At 36.2% G+C, this 22,519-nt stretch overlaps 1 protein-coding gene across 5 annotated transcripts in view; it reads left to right on the forward strand.

Annotated features, from left to right (window-relative positions):
* The window catches only part of RB1CC1 (RB1 inducible coiled-coil 1), a 73,671-nt gene that overhangs the window by 14,170 nt on the left and 36,982 nt on the right, over window positions 1-22,519 (forward strand). For 4 of the 5 annotated variants that reach the window (XM_071554540.1, XM_071554544.1, XM_071554542.1 and 1 more), the window contains exons 3-9: window positions 669-799; window positions 1,154-1,281; window positions 4,325-4,451; window positions 4,715-4,885; window positions 15,667-15,869; window positions 16,939-17,374; window positions 21,332-21,502. In XM_071554540.1, coding sequence (XP_071410641.1) covers window positions 1,211-1,281; window positions 4,325-4,451; window positions 4,715-4,885; window positions 15,667-15,869; window positions 16,939-17,374; window positions 21,332-21,502 — 1,179 coding nt within the window. In that variant the 5' untranslated portion in view covers window positions 669-799; window positions 1,154-1,210. The remainder of the gene's footprint in view (window positions 1-668; window positions 800-1,153; window positions 1,282-4,324; window positions 4,452-4,714; window positions 4,886-15,666; window positions 15,870-16,938; window positions 17,375-21,331; window positions 21,503-22,519) is intronic. The other variant, XM_071554541.1, reaches the window with a different exon arrangement.

The raw sequence follows: 22,519 nt of genomic DNA on the forward strand, positions 1-22,519 counted from the left end.
GGTCAAGCTTTTTCATCTGTCACTTACACTGGAAAAATGTGTGTATATTTGCTCATCCAGCTGTTTGTAGGGCACAGGACTGAAAATAACTCCTGTGTGCTGGACTGCATATGCTGTCTTGAATACTCCATGTTTGCTATTAGTGACAAAGAATGCTGCTACAATTTAGTTAATACTGATAACAGAGAAAAATATATTTTAAAACTGTGGAGAAGTACAAAAAGAATCTGCCTTTTTTTTTTTTTTGCCAATGCTTTAATATGTCTGAATGAAAGAACTATGGATAGGAATATTAGCGAGCAGGTAGACTTTGCAGTTGTAAATTGAGGCGCATAGCATAGATTATGTTGCTGTTTGTAAAATCTAGAAAAGATATCTGGAAATAACTGTATCTGAAGCTTTAGCAATATCTTTTGTAATTGAGGCAAGCCTGGTAATGATCTGGTAAAGAGTATTTTGCGGAGGAAACGGACACCACACGACAATCAGTATGATTTAGGTAGAATGCCCAAGCTGTTCATTGGTACACTAGAAACGGTTTATGTAGGGTCAAAGCTACATGCTAATTGACTAAAGTAATCTCACACCATTAGGCTACCATTCTAATTGGTTATAGTCCATATCTCACAAGTCCAGTGTTTTGATGAAAACATCCTAACTGTTCACAGGTGCATCTCTGGAGTTCTATGAGAAGCTTGAAGAGCTCTCATGAGAAACTTCTGGGGAGTTGCTGTGAACTCTCGGGGAGTGTTTCCTCCCTACCACTCAGCAGCACCTCTGTCAATCTCGCAGAGTCCATGTAGGTCTGAATTGCTCACATTTCATTTCTTTGTATCAGCAATCTGGGATGGTGGTTTCTGCAACTGGAAGTTGTTTTTTGTTTGTTTGTTTGGGTTTTATTGTTTGGTTTTTTATATTTTAATTCTTAATCACTATATATTCTCATGTGTTCTTCTAACCACCTGCATATGCAGAGACTTACTTTCTTCATGTTTTTGGTCAGAGGAGCATCTTTGTCTTTAGTAATGGATAAAGAGCTGTGGAATATGAGTGCTGAAGTATTCGCCCATTATATATCGAAAGTAGTTTTTCTAAAGCACATGCATGTCTCTTTCATAACTCGTGAAACTAACATGTGACATTTTTGTTTCAGTTTCTAAATGATTTTATCAGTGGAAGTTATAAACTTCAGAGAACCTAAGAAATCATCATGAAGCTGTATGTGTTTTTGGTCAACACTGGAACTACCCTTACGTTCGATACTGAACTTGCTGTACAAAAGTAAGAGAGTAAATTAATTGTATATTGCTTGGTTTTTTTTAAATAAAGATCATATATAGCTGTTATACACGAAATTCTTGACAGATGATAGTTGTTTTTTTAAGTATGTCAGTATCGTTTTCTTCCAGGTGTTCATGTATTTGAGTGGATTTTCCTTGTGTTTTTTCTTCAGTTGTTGTGATTAGCATTTTCAGTGCCTTACCAAGTGATTGTGTGTGTCTGAGATACCATGACAGCAGAGAGAGTTTGATTCCATTCTGGGGCAGTGACAGAGGCTGACCTACTCTTAGCTGAGTCTGGTGTCATATTTGGTGCTTTTATTAAAAAAAATGTCAGAATGATTTCTGCTCTTTTATGTCCTTTTATTAAATGATATTTTTATTTAGGATCCCTCTGTTGTAAGCATTTTACTTTTCACTAACTGGCATTATAGAAGTTCTGGACATTGTACTTTCTCTCCTGTCATTATGCTTGTCCTGAAGAAAATGTGTGCTTTTAGTATTAGTTTTTAGATTGGATGCTAAATAATTGGCATGAAGGGTTTTATCTCATTTTTAGGATGGGTAAAACTGGGTTTTGTCCTGTGTTGTAAGACTCCAAAAAGTTCTACATCATTTTATATGTAAAACTTAAACCTCTGAATGCTCAACTACCTGAAGCATGATCAATGTTCTAGGATCACAGTTAAGTCCCAATAACTCTCCTGTTTGTATTTTCACTGCATATTAAAAGCATCTTTCACCTGTTTGCTTCTAGAGAGGTCTGTATTGTGTCCTTTTTCATTGTTCTCATGTGCAAGACACATTGTAGGTGGCAAGAGTCAAGCTCACCTGCTGTCTCCATGCTCTGTCAGTGATGGATGAGTTACCAGTAATTGTGCTTGAAAGACTTCTGCTGTGGGTTTTGTACTCAAATCTTGCTCCTCAAATCCTATTTGTAATTTTCATGACTCAACAAGTGAATTTGGGTTTGGAAGCTTGTTTGTGGTGGTCAGGTCCTAAGACTGGGTTGAGTGGGCAAAATGACAAGTACCCAAACCCAGAGTCAAAGCTTCTCTCCCCACCCCCACCAAAGGAAAAGAGAAAGAAGAAAAAACCTAAAACTTAACAGGTTTATGTATTTACACAGAAGAGGGAAAATTAAAAGGTAAAACTACAATGTAACACATATATACAAAGGTAAAAAGAAATAGTAACACTCCACTCCCCATCCACACAAATCACAAACTACTTCAGACCCTCAAAGCACCCCAAAAGACACCTCCCAGGAGAGCTCAACCTCCCCAGGGGCAGACCCAAGCAGAGAGAAAACTAAGAATAAACATTTTACTTGCCTAAGATAACATGGTGGTAAGCCAATACTGGGCCTAGTCCTCCTGTCCCTCCCGAGACGGCACAGTGTGTCCTACCAGGACCATAGACATGAAGGAACTGGGCAGGCACCTCCTACACCCACTTTTATACTTGAGATGATGTCAGAATATGGTAGGGAGTTCCACTGGCCAGTAGAGTCAGCTCTCAGCTGGCCTGACCCAGCTCGAGTCAGCTGCTGATCTGAGGCCTACTCTGAAACTAAAGCCTAGATTAGGCCTAACTAAACCCATAACAGACTGTACTGATTGTTTTTGTATGCTCTTTTCCAAAGCCTATTGATACTCAGTATTATGAGCATGCAATAGCGTTTCAGCCGTTCTGATCCTACTGGGTCACTTGCAGCCCTGTCCATACCCTTGTCTAGTGTCTGGTACATTTAGACATTGTGTTTCTAAATTGTGATGTCCAAGGTACAGCGTCTGAGCTGCCATTCCAGGCTCCTCATAATCCAGTATGGGCTGGCGTTTTGCTTCGTTCCTTGGGTAGTTCTTTGAGGAAGAAGCTTTCCAACAACTGAAGCACACAAAATCAAAGACTATTCTGTTGAAGTGTTTAAATTCTTATTCTGTATATCTGTCTATATAGATTTGGACTTTCCAGGGAGACCAAACTTTCTTGGGTTCTTTGCCTGTCCCCTTGTCTTCCTGGACAGGCCAAGCTATCTTCCTAAAGGCTATGGAGATGATAGGTGAATCGTTGCTGTAACATAGCTAGTGAGTACAAGCTTGTGCTCATGAGAGGTTTGTAATGAATTTATGATGTCATGTTGAATCATGGTTATTTTAGATAACTGGCCTTTATCATACTTATTTTTCAAGTACCATAAAGCCAGTAGCATTGTTAATGTTTCCTGACAGTTATACCAAAACCATTGATGGTTATTGATTATTCACTTCATACTCTGAAGCTTTTTAATACCGTTGGACAGGTACTGCCACAGTGTGTTACAGTTTTGGTCAGTAACTGTATCAGATTAGTAGATTTTTGTTTATTTTGCTGTTTGCTTGTGTTCTATAAAAAGTCCAGATCTGTCCAAAATAAGCAATAGTGTCATCACCTAGAAAGATACGAGGCTGGGAAACTAAAAACAGGGATGGTCTATTGATATACTGTTTTTAAATTAAAAGTGTCTTTGGTGTTTAGAAGAATTTTTTGCATATATATGGATTGTTAAATTTCCTGTTATTGTTAAGTGGTATTAATGCACTTCATGTACAGTAAATTAGTCAGAGTTTGTTAGGTGAAATTGTGCCTACATTACATATAAAGAAGTGTCAATAGTCTTCTAAGATTTTAGCAAGTCAGCTCTTTGTTCCTAGCATCTATATTAAAAGAATGTCTTTTACAATTCTTATCCTAAATGCTTGATACTACTTAATCTAGAATTTCAACATGCTAACAGAACTTGGAAAAGGATTACTAGTGACTCAACAGTAATGCAGAGGCTCTCTGCTTTTAACCAAGAGCTTATTATCTGGATATCTAGGATGCAACACCTTACAGCACTTACAAAACTTAGAAATATGTCAGTGTGGAGAATAAAACCTAGCTGTTCTTTTAAAAATGCTCTGCTTTGACACAGACAAGTCACCTGTGCCCCCTACAATAGTATGTAAAATTAGAGACACCAGAACACTGACAGTGTCATGTTCTCTTCCCATTTTTTCCAGTGTGGCTGATCTGAAACATGCAATTCAAACAAAGTATAAGATTGCCATTCAGCACCAAGTGCTGGTTGTCAATGGAGGAGAGTGTATGGCGCCAGACAGAAGAGTGTGTAGTTACAGTGCTGGAACAGTAAGTACATACTGCGTTCTTAGTCTAAACTGACATTTACAGGGGAAGAAAAAGATGCTTTACCAAAGAATTTTGAAATATTTTTCCACAGTGTGCTGTTTGCTGGATTTCTTTGATTTGAGAAACAGATGCTTATGTATTCAGCTTATACATGTAAATTTTTAACTTGTTCTTAAAATGCGTTGCTCACACAATGAAATAATTGCTGATAAGCAAGTGTTGCCTTTACTCAATGTTTGGTTTCATTTTCTTTTTGAGTATAGGACACCAACCCAATTTTTTTATTCAACAAAGAAATGATCTTGTGTGAACGTCCACCAGCTATCCCCAAAACCACATTTTCAGCAGAGAATGAGATGGAATTGAAAGTAGAAGAATCTCTTATGATGCCTGCAGTGTTTCATACGGTAGCATCACGAACACAACTTGCTGTGGTAAGTAGATTCTTACTGTATTTGTACACCAAAGGAAAACATGTCAGATGGGAAGCTTAGTGTAAAATATGAAATAGTTTGTTCAAAAGGCAGTAAGGACAGCATATTAGTGGTGAGGTATTCTTCAGAGTCTTTGTCTCGAACTTTCAAGGTAAGTATTGAAATGTGTTTGCCTTTTCAGCATGTTTAGAGCTTCTTTCAAAACCCTAATGTAAGACACCTCTATGGTGTATGCTTATAGCATTTGCAGAAGTGATCTGGTTGCTTTGCAGCCACATCTTAATGCACTGCCTTGTTTTCAGTGTCCTCAGTCTGCCTCAACCTGAAAACAGAAAAGTAACTTTGGAAATGTTGTTAACTCAAGTAGAAAATTAGCAGTATAATTTTTAAAAGCACTTTACCAAGCTTCTGTTTCATCTTGTATGTGTAAACAATTGGTGAGGAACTAATAAAACTAAGCTGCTTTTTCCTAAATTTCAGGTTTCTTATTGAGTACTGGCTTCTACTTGCATATTGCACATGTTTACTTGCAAACTGATCAGAACTCCAATATGATTATTTCGGTGTTACTTAAATAGAGAGAACTCATTCCCTGCAACATGGTCAGTAAGATGCTAAGTGTCCATGCAGTAGGAACAGCTGTGTGTTCAAGAAACAGACACAATGCCTTCAGTAGCTGGATTGTGTTTCTTCATGTTAGGAAGTGTCCTTATTTTCTTTTGAAATGTTACATTTAAATGCATTAAATGTTTTTCATATCTCTAAAGATTATTTAAGCTTCCAGCGGTGGGGATAGGGAGAATGGTTATATGTAACACTTTGGATGAATAAATAGTACTACGTGTTTTGTCATGGTAATAAGTTGCTTAGTTTCAGTGACAACTTTAATGCTGTCCAAGAGAGTATTTAGCACTTGAAGTGGCTGGGTTTTATTACTGTACAGCTGAATTCAGAGAAATTGTCAAGTCTTGCATATAGTACAGGGGGTTTTGTTTTCCCCCTTGGCATCCTGACCTATCAGGAAAGGCAGTGTTCACCTGAATAATTGGACCTTGACATATTGTCAGTTTTAAGGTAAGGATTGGGTCCAGTAGACTCTCTCTCTCTCTCCCCCACCTGTTGACAGTTACTGCTGACTTTGTTAATAGGACCTTGAGTTAACAGGTGTCTGTGACTCATATGACTGTCATACAGAGAAGAGTGAATTCGACGTGAATTCAGCTGAGGAGTGGGAGATTTTCAATTGTGCTCCTTGAAAAGTTTTTAGCAGGTGAAACTGAAAGTGCTTTAAGAGGAGGTTATAAAAGTAAGCAAGACTGATAGCTGCTAAATACTTAACACTGATTTGATATGGAAAAAAACTGCAGTAATTAATATGGTCTTCGTGTTTCTGTTTTGCTTTCAGGATAATGAAAGATGGCACTCAGCCTCGCATTTCTCATTGTTATTTTATCTTCTTTCTTCATTCCACTCCCTATTTTCTGGTCTTAAAGATTCTTAATTTTGCTTTCAGTTTGGTAAATTTACTGTACAATGATGGAATGTATTCAATTCATCTGTAGTAAGCTTTTTTATTCCAGGGATTTTATTCCTGCTTAGATTTGAAAAGAATTGTTGGTGCTGCCTAATCTTCCCCCTCGCTTCTGAAGGTTACATTAATGTGCAGAGCACACAAGTTTATTGCAGTGTTTGTGCTTTTACATATGCTATTTAGATCTCTACTGGCTCATTCTAGTGGCAGGTCTATAGTACTATGATATTAAACTACAGACTGGAAAGTTTATATAGAGAGAGTGATCTTGAGTTGATTTGCAAGAAGAAAATAAATATACTTGATGGCATCTATTAGTATTATTGCAGGATAGGGTGTGGGGGAGGAATTGAGTATTTAAAGGTCTTTAAACATGACTCTAAGTAGAATGGAGGTTTTATTTTTAGCCTGCAGGTTTACCTTCAGGAAGATTATTATTTGTTCTTCCCAGCTTGTAAAAGGGCTACAGTGATAGTAGACTACTTTTTTTTTCTTTTTGTGAAAAGTTTGGAAATTTATTTAAAGATTAAATAGGTAGTGATATTTGTAAATCTGATACACCTTTACACCCACAGTTAATTTTATCCAAGATGTTAAATCTTGTAAAGCCATAGGCTACGTGTTAGTCTGTGAAAATGAATGGGGTACTTTGTGGGGTGTCAGGGGAATGACAAAACTGTCATGTGTGGTGCAAGATTAGTAAATAGTCTTGTGATTTTTAGATGTATCAAGGTATGAAAACTGTATAAAGAAGTATCACAATGTTGTATTGAAGTAATTTTTCATTATGCCTGCTTGAGGCATATTGAGCAGTAATTCAGAAGAAACTGAGGGAGGCCTGAGGATGTGGTTAGAACATTAATCTTCTTCAAGCTTCACCATAAGCCTCTTGCTTGGGAGGAAGAGGGAACATGGGATATTAATCCTTCTCAAAATCAGTTAAGATCTGAGGAGAGCTAGAAAGGCTCTGAACCTCTGTAGTTGTGTGATTGATGCATCCAAAGCCACACTTGAGAGTACAGTATGGGAGACTTCTTACAAAACAGACTGGAAAAATCTACCATAAAATATTCCAAGCTTTGTATTTTTATTAATTTTAGAGAAGCAGTAACCTGCTTTACCAGCAGAATGGCAGTACTTGATGTTGGAGAGTTTTTCCTGTTATAATTATTTAGAAAATTTTAATACATTAAATTTGATTAATTAAAAGTTACTACTAATAAATGTGATGATATGTGATGATAATGTTTGGGAGTAGGGAAATAAAAGTTGTAATCTAAATTATTTATCATGATAAAGTCTTACCTATTCTTGTCAACAACAGGAAGCAGTGATGTGTAACTATGTAAAAGTAGGGGAGAATATTTGATAGCTACTTGTTTCTATTTAGTCAGGTGTCTGTTCTGCCCAGAGGATATATGATATGATTTTTTAAATCAGACATGATACGAAATTGTAAATAGCATGTGAAATAGTAAGAATTGCTTATAAGATGGCTGTGAGCATATTGTGCAGGAGTTCTTGGTTATGCCTAATATTTCATGCTCTCTGTCTACTTTAGTAATACACAGACTCTGTGTGTGAAAGATCGTGTATATTTCAGGAGGTGAAGGCTTTTATTTCTGTCATTTTTCCTCCCTCATTTTAAGCCTGCCAAAACGGTTGAATTTAATTCAGTTTTTTGGCATATGTAACTCAAACTGTTATACTACTTTGCAACTATACTGTACAACTGTAGGAAAGGTGTGGGGTTTTTTATTTTATTTTTTAAACCTTATTTGTACTGTAGGGGAGCGTAGATAGATTTTTGATTCACTTTTTCTGATCCCTACTTTGTATATGCTGGTATATAGCCTTTAATTTTTTCCCCTCACAATAAATGTAGCTTTAGGTTCTCCTTTAACGAGTATTTTTTATTAGTCCATGCCTTTATGGCCTCTGTCATTTTTTTCTGTGTCTAAAACTGACCTTATTGACTTAAATGTAGAAAGCAAAAACATATTTTGTTTTCTATAGTATGTGTAGTTGCTATTCAGGTATAACCAAAAGCCGTCTTAGCTCACAGTGGAGGCCCTGGCATTCTTACAGCCTTCTGTATATGCATTTATGTGTATATGTATATGTAAACCCAGCTATTTCTACCCTCCAATTGAAACTGATCTCATTAGTTTATATGTAGACTTTTTATAGATTTTGTAGCTCCTAACCAAAAATCATTCCTGGGGGAAACTTATACCTCATGTTTGGTTTTCCATGATACTGTGTTTTTCATATCAGGATGCATCAATTTTCTATTTGTTGTCATGATTCTGACATCTATTACAGATTTTGTTAAGTAGCTATTCACTCCCTATGATCTCATTATATAGAATTCACAGTATTTAGGTAGCTTTAAAGACGCTAAATCTGTTATCCAAACTTGTTCCTTTACCATTTAAACTGAAAATCTTGACATAGATTTTGACCTATGTGACGCAATGTCTTTGTTTATAATTTTTTAAAAATCTCAGTTAAAGCAACATTCTAAGCCTATTTTCATTTTGTCTTGGTATTCTGGTTTCTCTTGAACTAAAAACTTAGTTTTGAGATACCTGTTCTCAGAGGGTTCCAGCTTCCCTTTTTACAACTAGCCTAGCTTTCCACCTCCCTTCCAGTTCAGCAGGTCTGGCCTTGAGCTGCAGTACATGAAGAATGAGGTGCACGCAGTGTTTGCAGAAAGTTTCATACACACCAGCTTGGGAGAAGACAAGCTGTTCTCTGCACAGCATGTTGTGCAATAAGCTGTGTTGTGTCAATCTTGCCTAGTCTTGTGGTCTTTTAACTCTACTGCTTAAAATAATTTCTGGTAGCTTACCCTTTAAGAGAAGATTATTTAATATTCTTTTTTGAGTGTTCTAACAGAAATTCCCATGTTGTTTGTTCCAGAAGTATACTGAAAACTTGGATTTTTTGTTAGGGGATATGTTTCACATGATGCTATTGTTGTCTTAATTACTGTCAATTTCTGTCAGATTTTATTTGAGAAGTGAAAATGAGGATGAGAAACTATGTGGTCAATTCATTTGGTTGCCTAAAACCATGGTTGTAGTCATAGTACTTACATCATTCTTGATTTAGTTTCAAACACCTCATAATACTTAAGCCAAAAAGTATAGTCATGCTTCCTGAAAGCTGTATATCTACTGTTTAGAAAAATGCTCTTTCTCTTCTACTCAAAAGCTGCATTGAGACTCTCTGAAAAAGAGTTACTTTAAAATTAGTGTTCTTTAGGGGGTTGTAGTGTTTGTAGCAATTGCGTGGCCAAAATAATTTTTTGTCTAAATTACTAGTCTAATAGTCAAACACAGTTCTAGCTCCCCCAGAGAAGTTCAGAATTTCTTTGTTATTTTGGATTAGCAATCAATCTGAATCTTTTAAAGTAATAGAGAAGAATGGGTTGAAATGGAATAGGTTCCAGTTTATATTCTAAGGTATAATAAAAGATCTAATCCAAGGTAGATCCTTCTAAATGCTGCTCTAGTGTTTGTTTTGGTTGACGTTTGTAACCAGAACTTTAGATCAAGTTTTTAAAAATTCACCAGAAGAAAAAGTGTTGGGTGGCTTGGAATCATGCTAGTACAAGTTAACACTTACCTTGTACAATGGTTTGATTCCCTGTCTGTGGAGGTTTATGTCAGATTCTCAGCATGTTTTTGAGTGATAGATTTGGTCATTTGACTTCTCCAAACCTTTTATGATGTCAGAGTGAAGAACTAGTGAAAGCAGTACTGAAGAAAAAGTCACTAAGATGTAAATTACAGAATAACTTACTATGCTGGCAAAATATGTACCTTCTGAGTACAAAATAACTCATGAACTATGTGGACAAATGTCCAAAGGATGCAGTCACCCCGGATGACCAATATAAAAGGAGAATGGAATAATCAGATATCGATTGAAAGGAGACAAATCACCACAGAATACCAGTGTCCCTCACAGTGAAGTTAACTGTTCCAATTAGAGTTTTTAAAAGCTGAAATCATGGTTAATCTTGTAGCTTTACTGGTATTTTAGTTGGAGGTGTATGCATTAGGGTTAATGATCTTGGTCTCTAATTTTGGTAAACAAGGTAACAGTTCCTTGTTGCAAATGCGTTTATCTGCTGTTACAGTGTACGTGTCTGTGGAATTGTGCTTTCAAGACCTTTTATTGGTCTGAGGCTGATTTTTTAGGGTGACTGAAACATGTAAGGAGTCCTTTTTACAGGGTTTCAGACACATGGCAATAGAGGACTTTGATTACTTGTTTCCTTTTACCACAGGGTTGTAGAGAATGGAAAGAACCCTGCATTTCCTGAGAGTTTTTGTTCTTTAGAGGTAAGTCCAAAGATAACTTAAGACAAACAGACTTTGATCAGGTTTTGTTCATTCAGGTGAGCAGAATTATGACAGTAGGATGCAAAGACAGTCTTGAAATTTATGTCAAACACTTTACCAGATAATTTCTGCTTTAGATAAAAACATTTTCTTGCTTCTATTTATTTTTGGTTGAAACATAGAAAACAGAATTAATTATGATCAGAAAAATTGCATAAATTTAAATTGTGAATATCAATGGAAATAATTCAACACCCAGCCAAAGATAAAAAGCTTTCTGGTTGCCTTGTGAATTCCTTGAAAAATTAGGTAGCGAGGATGTCTTCATTGACTCTTCAACATAACAGCAAGAGGAGATTAGCCTGGGTTTGTCTGGTCTTGTACTGGTAGTTGTGCTTCTTGAGGTTCATGTTCCAGGGGTGTGGTGAAGTTGTCAGTGTTCTAGGTATGTTGCTGCAGCCAAGTAGGATGAATGTAGCCCTACAAGGCAACCAAAGTTAACTTCTGTGCTCTGAACCATTGGGTGTCTGCCAATAACCCTTGAGTATGTCTGTGAACAGTCAATGACAAAAGCAAGCCCATTATTGGACAGGCTTCTTTTTCTGTGCTGGAGCTAAGCAACCTTACTGAGAAGTGTTAAACATTCTAGGTTGCGGGCTTTTATTTCTTTGCCTGACATGATTCAGTCTTTTGGCTTCATTCATTTAGCAGAGAGCTGCTTATCTATTTTCTTCATGCAGCCATACCAGTTATATGAAATAAATTGTTTTGATCGTTCTAAAGTATCCCGAGATCTCCACAGAAATGGAGATGGTAGGAAGAACAAGTCAAATCACTTGCAACTTTATTTCAGAAGTGATGAAAAGATAAGAAAGGTACATTTGTGTAGCTTTTAATTTCTTTACTACAGTTAAGTTACATATGTACTCCAAAGGAAGCAAAATACCTGCTTTATCTTCTTGCTGCACATTCTCATTTTGAAAACAGGATTGACTAAAACCAAAACAAATAAAGGGTTTAACATAGTGTTCTTATTGCCTGCATGAGTATCTGCTTAGTGTAGTCTTAGACTGAAACAGTTCTGGCATGTGGACAAATAGTTACTCCATGTGGTTTGAACTTCTTCATCTGCTTGCAACCTCCTCAATGCAGAGTAATAATCTTCACTGTTTGAATGTAATGAGCATATTTTGTGATATTGCCTAAGTAACCAGCATCAAAAGTAGAACTGTTGTTCCATGGACTCCTAATTGCAGTCAGGCTTGTTCGTGAAGACTTAATTCTACTCTTTGCCTCCCACTACCCAGAGAGAATTTCTTGGCACTTGGAATGCACATGTAAAAATAACTTTGGGTGGATTATAATATGGAATGCTGTTACAATACCTTGCATACATGCCATGCCCTGAAGCATGTGTCTGTTTAGTTGTACAATCTGACTTATAGTCTGTTAGCTTATGAGAACTTTGAAAACTTGTTATTGGAAAGAAACTTAGCTATTTTTTCAGGCTAATGAATTTTGATCTCCATGTTAGTTCAGAAAAAAATCTTTTGTCTCTGAGAAACATATCATATCTCAATACTTTGAAATGATTTATGAGCAATATATATGAGTACCTTCTTAAGAGGATTTCTTCTTTTAATGTCTGCATTTCCTATGTATACAGTAAACAGCTGCAGCTCATCTGAAATGGGTATCTAGTTAAATACTTAGATAGCATTGGAGTATTTTTATATAACAATTCCTTTGGACTTATCTCTGTTATGTGACAGATCCTGACACATTAGAATGTCTCTCTGTTATGATGTTTCTGAAAAATTAACAAATATTAATTTGCTGCTCTGGGAAATACTGGTGTTTGCTCTCACTTTTCTGGGAGCCAGCCTGCTGGGACACAAGGTTCTGGTTTGGTTAAGTTGCCACAGGCAAGACTCCTAGACAGAGAGTGTCAGTGCTGGTCATCAGTTGTGCAACAAGTGATCTCAATTGTGAGGATTTTTTTCCTACTATAATATAGTGACTTGTGACTTCTGTTTTGTGTTTGAAAGTGTATTGCTGGGGAAACAACCTTGATAAAACTAAAATCTTAAACTGACAACACTTAAGTTCTCATAGGAGCATCAAAAATGGTGTATAATAAAGCTTTGTAGGAAAACACTAACTTGTAACTTCGGGCTTCCCTTGTGAACACAATCAGTAGATCTCCCTGAAAAAGCAACTTTGTCCACGAGTTAAGAGTAAGTCTCAGGGTGGAAAATTTGGTGGTATGAAGTCTAGTGCATGCTTGACTGTGTTAAGTATCTGAACTGTGCCATGGTAATTGTCCAAAGGATAACAGAACTAACAAAAGCGTCTACCCAGGGTTTTTAAAGAAACAGTTAAGTTCAGTCTTTATGTTGCCTGGTTAAACTGTGGTCCCGTGGTGTAAAGGAGAGCACTCTGGACTCTGAATCCCAAGGACCTGAGTTCGAGTCTCAGTAGGGACCATCCCCCGGGCAGTTCAATGCCTCCCTGCCATCCCATCCCGTCAGATCTTGGATGCTCATCAGGGTCAGCCCTGGTTAGTACCGGGTGCTGTGACAGTCCCGAGGACTTCCCTGTCACTGTCCAAGCTCGCTCGGCCGTGGCAAATGGACCTTAGGACTTAAAAGGGGGGACCAGTTCTGCGCACGCTGTGCCTCACCTAAAAGTCCACTGCGCAGGCTGGAAGGGCACACCCACGTGGGGAGAGCACTGCCCAAATCTTTGTTCATGAAGTTTGGCCATACATACATACATACTTGAAGAAACTGCATAAAAAGATTTTGGGATCAGTTTTCATTTTGTAGGTGGCTTATGTTGTTTTAGTCTTCACACTGTGTGGTTCTGTATATGTCCTCCCTTCTGGAACTATTTGTGGTAGTTTGGAGAAGGATTGACTTTGAGAATGGTGGTTATGAATGGAAAGTAAAATGCTTGTGTATGTTTCCAGGACATAAGAATGCAACAGAGACAATCGGTTACCTTTTGAGCTTCATATTTTTGGTGTATTTTTTAGTATACCTTAGGGGTAAAATAGGCTGTTCTTTTGGTTGTTTCTATGTTCATTAAGGAAGCAGTAATTGTGCTTTTTTAATATGCTGTGCAGTTTGCCTTTGAGTAACCTGTATACAAGCAAATTTAAGAAAACAAATAATTGTTCAAGTTGTCAATATTGCTTTAATTAGTTTATGTACATGTAAATTGTATGGAGAAACTGGGGATAGTTGGAGAAAATGACTTGCAGATTTCAGCACTGTCTGGATACTGTTCCATGGTATTGGTTAATTTTTGACTTAGGAAGTGAGAATTTATGCTGCAATTAAAAAACCTGTTCTTTTCAAACCGGTAACCCTTATTCTTACATGTACAGGAAGTGACCAAAGTTCAGAAATCAGTAAAGACAAATACCATCTTTACTACAAAGGGATAGGAATTTTTAATAACTTCTGATTTCATTGGGGTTGCATATATAAGTTCATTGTTCATTTGCTGAAAGTTTAGCTATCAGTGATTTGAGGACAGTGGAATTTTGTCATGGTGCCTGAGACAAGGCTTAGACTTCTAAAAAAGGGAGGGTGTTCACAACCTTCAGGTTTTTGTCAGTATTAATTCTGAAATGACTGGATAAAATGCTCTGCAGTTTTGTGGTTTATTTTTGGAAGGTAAATATTGTTAGTTCCTAAATTTTTTGGATATGCACATGTACTTGTAACCATGTGTTCAGCAGCAAATGCATTCTGAAATACGCAGGTGTGTTGGGTTTTTAACGCTGCTTTCTCACTGTATTTTTTATAACTTGTTCTTGATGCATTTACAGTAGTACAGAAAAGTTGTGTCCAGTCCTATTGTAACAATGTGCTCAATATACAATAAGTGGAAAGACTTTTTCTTCTGGTAGGGTAGGTAAATATTAAAACTTAAAGTACAAATATGCTTAGGAAAATATTTTCCATGTAGTATGTTACTGGTAAAGTTTTGAGCTGAAGGATTTATTTTGACTTTTGTATTACTTTCCTCATTTTGATGTTTTAGTAGGCCCTTTGAGGGGAACAGCCTTTTTCCTTAAATTGTTAAACTTCAAATAATCATTCTTCCCACTAGTTAAGATTTTGGAATTGATTATAATAGGCATTGATGTTACTGTGCTTTTTTAGTAAGATATGGTACTTGCCATATGTAGGTCTCTGTCTTAACTTTTCCAAGTGGACTGGTAAATTCTCGTCTTCTTCTGGCTGTAAAATGCCTCTGTCTCATCCAGTACTTTTAAAAGTAAAACTTCCATGTTGTTTTGTAGATACCAAGTTTCAGCATTCTGTTTTAGAGCTTTGTGGACACTCTGCATGGCTGCTCATTATGTTCCTCTGGTTTATTATTCAGTGAAAGACTTTAATATTTTCCCTGCTGTTTCCTCATGCATCTCTACTTGCATCTGGTGCATCTGCACTTTTGCTGATTGATCCTTCAGTTCATCATCTTGTTCTGAGCTTCTACTTGGCCCATAAAAAGTTTTCTACTTATTGGACCTTGATTCCAGCGCTTTCTATCACCTTACTAGGATAAGTGTTATTATTCACGTGTGTGCACTGAATATTTTATATTAGCAGCATTTGATTAATTTTATAAGGTGCTTTTGGAACTGCAAGTTTCACCTGCCTGGTTTTGAGCTATTTCTCAGTAAATAGTATGTAGGTTTGTTTGTCATGTAATTAGTTATTTTATGTAAGAATAAAAGAAGTTTTGTTACTTTGATGAACTTTTAAGATGTACAACTTTTTAGCTATCTAAATTTCACACTTTTTATGTTTATGTCTTCATTTCAGTGTAATTGGCACACTAATATGATTTGCACTTTGCTGATTTTTTTTGTCCCCCAGGAAATGTACGAGGTTGCCAAGAAGCTTTGCTCCTTTTGTGAAGGTCTTGTACACGATGAACATCTTCAGCATCAAGGCTGGGCTGCCATAATGGCCAACTTGGAAGATTGTACATACTCTTACCAAAAGCTGCTTTTCAAGTTTGAAAATGTGTATTCAAGCTATTTGCAGTCCATAGATGATATCAAGTTGAAACTTACACAGTAGGTTTGCTATTAAATTCAGTCTCCAGTGTTACTCTATTTTAAACATAGTTTTTGTGTTGTAAGTTGGTGCTAGTTTTGATTGATTGAGCATGTATTTGTTTGATTATGTGGCATGGAAAACAGTTTTTCTCTTCTGTGCTAATCATTTCTTTGACTGATGCATTTCCTTGTATTCATGACCAGAAAGAAACTGGAATTATATGGAAGATAAGCTCATTAATGAACACCTGTTTAAGAGCTGGAGTCATTCCAAATGTGCAGTAGAAATAGCTAGATAATAAATTTAGACTTTAACATTTTTAAAAGCCTATTCACACTTTTAAATTAATTGGTTTTTAGTACATTTGAGATATCAAGAATTACAATTTGTGTTGAAAGTACGAAGTAATAACACAAACTTTGAGTGTATATGTGTACCCTGGAGGGAGGCATATGCACATATATGTGTATACTTATGTTCTGCAGATTGTGGATGTTACTTCAAAGAAAGTCTCTTACATCTTTGTGGCCACTATAGTATTACGGTATTTCTGTGAGTGCTTTGCCCAACAGAATGTAAGCAGATGTTGGATACTTAAAACTTATTTATGGTTTATTTTTTAATCTTTAAAAAAGGTTTAGCTCATAGGTTTTACCAAATAAATAGAAACTATTTAAACTCTGCAGGAGTAGTCAGAGAACACTCAAATCATTGATAATAAGCATTGTTATCCATTTAGATTGGAAGTCCCAATTGTGTTAAAAAAAAGGCAAATGTGTATGTCTCAGTTTATCAAACTCCTTTTTTTTCCACTGCATTATAACCATAAGTTTACATCCTAGTTTAGAAGACTTCATTATCGGCAGTGGAAGAGAGCAAAAAAAAACCAGTGACTTCTTTAGCTGTCCTACTGTGTTGCTGGTGGTGAACACAGTATTATGAAAGAGTAATTCCAAAGTAATTTTTCAATCTGCTTCAATTCTAAAGTAAATAGTACTTTATATTGCAGGTGATTTGTAGCTAAGATTTCATGTCTCCTTGGCTTCTAGATATTCATGCTTTTTTCTTTTCACTTTTTTAAAAAAGGTTGGGTTCTGCTGTTTCTATCATGGCCAAGATACCACTGCTGGAGTGCCTAACGAGACATAGTTACAGAGAGTGTTTAGAAAGACTGGATTCTTCAGCTGAGCATGGAGAGACAGAAAGTGAAGAAACTGAGGATGGGAAATCTGCTGAATTGGTGCTTTATCCTGATACATCTAAAATGAACAATAAATCAATGTTAGCATCATTTTGCAAGTCAGTTGAACATTCAGCTTTGGAAGGCACAGACCCTGAAAATATAAAAGATGATAAGGAATCTGGTAAAAATGATACTGTCCAGGACAGTGAAACATCAGTAGAATTGAAAGATGATGATCAGCCTTCCTTCAATGTATCTTTGTTAGACTGGATAAATGTTCAAGATAGACCTAACGATGTTGAATCCCTGGTCAGAAAATGTTTTGATTCTATGAGCAGGGTAAGTTAATTTTTTTAAAATCAAATTGCCTTGCATTGAATGTTGCTGCTTATATTCCAGATGCAGGTGCTTTTGAAGTGTCTCAACTTTTTGTAACATGTTTCTTATATAACTGTCTGACTGAAGACCAAAGCAGAGACTAGGGAGAGGCAAAGGTGGGGAAATTGTTTTAGGGTTCAGTTGTTAAGAATTTGACCTTTAGGAAGATGTATAATTTCACAATGAATGCTTGTTACCTTGCTTGTTTCTCAAATAACCATTCCTGTTGGAAAGCCAATGGCTTCTTGTAACATTTAAGCAAAGTGACTTCTATTCTTTGCCTTTTTAATAGGAATTACATTTATAATAAAACTAAAGATTTTTCCTTGGCCAAAGTTAATGTCCTTTGTGTTTGAAATACTGAAGCCTTTATTAAAATATTGAACATGTGGCTAATCATGATAAATCTGTATCCTGTATCAGTGAATTCTTTATCAGCTGATACAGATGTACTCAGAAGAGCTCAATCAGACTGGGCAATGTCAGTTTGTATTTCTGCTGTTGGTAGAATAAAACATTATTCGCTTGACTTTTAAAGTTGTTATTTCAATCAGTGAGCATTCTAACCTTTTAAAATTCTTTTGCCTATAGTTTTCCTTCTCTCTTTTCTTTCACTGTAACTGGTATTTCTTACATTGTCTAGGCTTGTTTGCATAGGTATAATATCTTGCTATTACAACTCAATATACCTTGAACAAAGAAAACTATTTCTATTGTCTTTGATGCTTTATTTCCTCTCTAAGGTATCACTGGAAGACTGATTCGGTTATTTCTAAAACCCATCTATTATAGAGAACATTATGGTGTGGTCAGTCCTGCATTGATTTTTCAATTTTGTCTTAAAAGTAATTGGAGAATTAGGCTTAATATTAAGGGATGTTTAATATTTTAAGCTGTCTAAATTTTAGTAATGCAGAAAAGACTAAGTAAAAGATTGGACATTACAAGTTATTTTTCTTTAGCAAAAGCAATAATTATTTTTGTGTGTAAAAGACTTCCTGTGTGCTGAAGGCTGAGGGAGTTCTCTCTTCTGTTGGTTCAGTAAAGCTACAAGGTACTTTTTAGTAGTTTAGAAAAAGAGTAATAAAACCCACTAGTTCAGTTGCAAGAAGATAATTTCAATTTCTACATAATATTAACAGGATACAAATGTAGTGTCTTTTGAAAATCAGTATTTCAAGAGACAGATATTAAACAATCGCTTCCAAATAAATTATAGCAATCCTAAAGACACAAAGATGCAAAAAATAGTTTGGTTAAATACTTACTCTAGCTTTTTTGATCAGCTTCTAGTTTTATCTGACATACATCACACATTTTAGACAGGCTGTCTTGTCTTTTCTGTCATTGTCTTATCTAACACTAGGCAGAAATCCTTTATTTCAACTATTGTAATTGGTTTGTAACCTAAGTGGATTTTTTTGGCGTAAAAATGTGAATGAACCTGAAAAAATGAAGTTCCTTTTTGTATTCTTGACATAAGCAGAATTAGGAGAAAATGCTTCAGTCACAGTATTCTGGCCACCATCAGAGCAACTGTGATTGATCAATTCTGACCCATTTTGGTTCACAAAAAAACCCCAGAGCTTTGAAGTATTGTGTTCCTGTCTTCCTTAGGAAAACGTTAATTTACTCTGTTTTGATAACAGCACAGACAAATAATCGAATGTTTTCTTACAATTGATTTACAATTAGTTGAAAACAGAAGTGGCCTGCAGCTGAAAAGGAAAAGAAACTACTAAACAAATATCTTGCAACTTAATTGTTCTTTCAATATTCATTTGAGATGACACTTTAACTTAGCAAGCTAGAATAAAATGGCACTAATTTTTTCTGATTGTTTTGCCTGCCTTCTCCCCATGCCCTTTCCGTCTTGGAAATATGAATCATACAAATGGTATATGATTGCAGTTCTCATTGAAAAACTGAATTCAGGTAAGATTTTCATGACAGTGTAAAGCATCGGAGTAAGGGCTTTATACCTTTGGTACTGGTAATCTTGACATAACTGATGTGTTACACAGAGTGCAGCTACATAGGTGTTAGTTCTGGGCTCTAGGTGCTTCTGCAAAATGACACTTCTAATTACAGAAACCCGGGCTGCAGTAAAAGCACTGGGTAAGTAGGAGCTAACCAGATCTTTAAGTAGTGTTGTAGCCAATTAAATAAAAAACTAGAAAAGGAAGATACTTTTAAAAGATGAGGAGACTAATATTATCTACTAGTTAATGTAGAGCTGAACGCTGCAGATGCAATTAAGTCAAAGATGGGAAAAAAAGAATGAATGGAGAAAATAAATTATACAATGGAGTGAGAGGAATAGGCGATCTGTGTAAAAAGAGATTAAAACTAGATTATGAAGGAAAAAGGGAATAAAAAACCTCAACATATGTTTCTTTAGTATTTTGTCTGTTAAGAAACTGTTCTGGATGCTGCAGTGAATTAATTCAGGATATTGCAGAGGAGTAATCCTGAATAGAGTGGCAGTGAAGGTGATCCTATAAAATCAATCTGGTTTGATACCAGAGAGTACTTTTGTTACTGGTTCTTGAAGGTGGACAACTCACTTGAGAAAGACCAAGATGCATAGAACATCACATACTGAAAAATAACCTTTGTTGTTTTCAGAGAATTTGGATGTATTTTGTCACATTAATAACAGTAATAATTACTTATTCTAAGAAGTTCTGGGCTAATTACTAGGTTTAGATACTTTTCCCTAAAGTTTTTTGCTTGGTTGGTTGGGGAATTTTATGTTTGAAGAAAATAGAAGACTATTCTTTGCAGTTGCTCCTTAATTTGTAATGCTTCTCCTCTCCAGATGCCTCTCTTTGTACCCTGGACAGTTGTTTCCAGAATGAAGAAATGCTGTGTGTGAAAACTTACATGCAGTTAAATAGTAAATTGAGGGGAAAACAGTGCTTTTATTTATGTTACTATTGAGTCATAAAAGTGCCTTATTTTTTGAGGGTTGATTTGTGTGCTCTCAGTGGCATAAGCCCTGTGTGTTGAGGAAAGAAGCCAGTGCTGTGACAGGTAGTATTATCTCACAAATAGCATTCTTTTTGCAAGATTCTCATAAAATAGATGGCATACCATAACCATTTTGGATAATTTTGGGCAAATTGATTCATCTTCTGCTAACATCTATGATTGTAACTATGTTCCTAACTAATGTATTCTAGATTTAGGCTAAACTCCGTCCTTCATAAGATGTTGCAATTACCTGTGTTGTGACTGGAACTCTTAATTTAATTCACTACTCTTGTAATGAAACTTGAAGAATCACCCTTAATATCTGTGGGCATGGGTAGCCTCTTAATGCTTCAAGTACTTATTTTTTTCCTAGATGATGGCCTGTGAAGGAATATGATGAAATAATTTCAAAATGTGTTTCTATTAAGAGGAAAACCTTAGCTAAAAGTACAACAAATGTGTATACATTGTTCTTCCATGGTATGTTTTCAGTTGCTTAGAACTGGTCTGCTTGTCTAAGTAGTGCGAAAAGATTGACAAGTCTTGCAGCTTTTTCCCGTCACCCTCCCTTCTGCACTTCCCACTGAGTCACACTCAGGATTTGTTTTGATTGTAGCTGTATGGACTCTGTTCCAGGGCAGACTGTGTCCAGTAACTTTAAACTGCCTCTTCCCCCTGCACCTTGCCTTGTGCCTTCAACTAATGTCCCCTTTTTAAGGATCCCTATTTCTATGATGGTCAGGCTGGAATACTTGGAAGACATTCATGCTGTGTTACAGAATCCATAGACTCATTTACTCAGAATTCTGAAACAGATGACAGATGTAGTCATGAATTAGATTAAAAAAAAAAGGAAGAAAAATATTGAGGTTAAAAAAACCTCATTTAACTAAATTACATCACCTTTCAGTGTGTCAGCTACTAATAAACTCTTTTTTTCAGCTTGATCCAAGGATCATCCAGCCCTTTCTGGCAGAATGTCGCCAAACTATCGCCAAATTAGATAATCAGAACATGAAGGCTATTAAAGGTCTTGAGGATAGACTCTATGCATTGGACCAGATGATAGCAAGCTGCAGCAGACTGGTGAATGAACAAAAAGAACTTGCTCAGGTAATACACATTTGTGTGTGCAACATTGGAAGGCTGCAGATTTTTGATATGTATATGCTGTTAAAGTCACGGTGAGACAATTGCATGTCTTAATGCAAGGTAGTCTTCAACATATCAGTCTGGGGTTGCTCAAAAAGATGCTATTGTCATAATAATTTGACATTTAAATATTGGCAGTTTTTACATCCTGTGGTCATGTTTTCACATGATTTAGAGCTAGAAAATCAGAACTTTAATTGGGTATATGGAATAAGAGTTAAGTAGATTAATTTTGAAGGGAAATACTGAGTCCTTGGTAACTTGCAACTCTATTTTTCAGGATCAGGGAAGAGGTAAAGGGCTCAATGGTTGATCATCAGTCTTATAGTGAGGAGGAAGTAGTGTGCTTTTACTAGACTGTCATTTTAAGTGATAAAAAATTTGATTAAAGACTATTCTAAATGTGTAATACATAGCTCCTGTTTTTAAAGAACACTGCAATGTCATATGAATGTTGCTTTATTAAGTACAGGTCATGTGAAGAGCTTCAGTTAATTTCATAGTTAAGGTTGTCCTTTAATGCTTTGTTTGCAGCTGAACTTATATAAAAATATGTATGTAGTCATTACCTGCTGATGTTTAGATTTTCACTGACTTCAGATCTGGGACCGTGAGGAAAAGCATGAGTTTGTTTTTCCTGCTTTCACAGTGACAAATTATTAGTGTGAATAAAGGAATAATCTTACCTCCCTGTCTTGGGTAGAGTTACAGGCGAAGAGTGTTGGGCTGACTGTTTTGTAGGGCCCAGCTTGCCGCTGGCTCTTTGGTCTGGTACATGAAGGAGGGTGCTACCAGTAGTCTTGGCAGAGTTGTTTAAAAGCAGAGCCTATCAGATAATTTTGATGAGTAACTTTAGAAGCAAGTTTAGGCTAAATCTCAGTCTTGCAGTGTTTATATTGTGGGGTAGTGCTAAATGCAAGGTAATTTAGCATGGCTAAGCTCATCTTCTATTCCTGTAGTAGGTTGCCTTGTGCTGCG

The sequence above is a fragment of the Pithys albifrons genome, chromosome 4, assembly GCF_047495875.1.
Source record: "Pithys albifrons albifrons isolate INPA30051 chromosome 4, PitAlb_v1, whole genome shotgun sequence".
In the NCBI taxonomy this organism is placed as follows: Eukaryota; Metazoa; Chordata; class Aves; order Passeriformes; family Thamnophilidae; genus Pithys; species Pithys albifrons.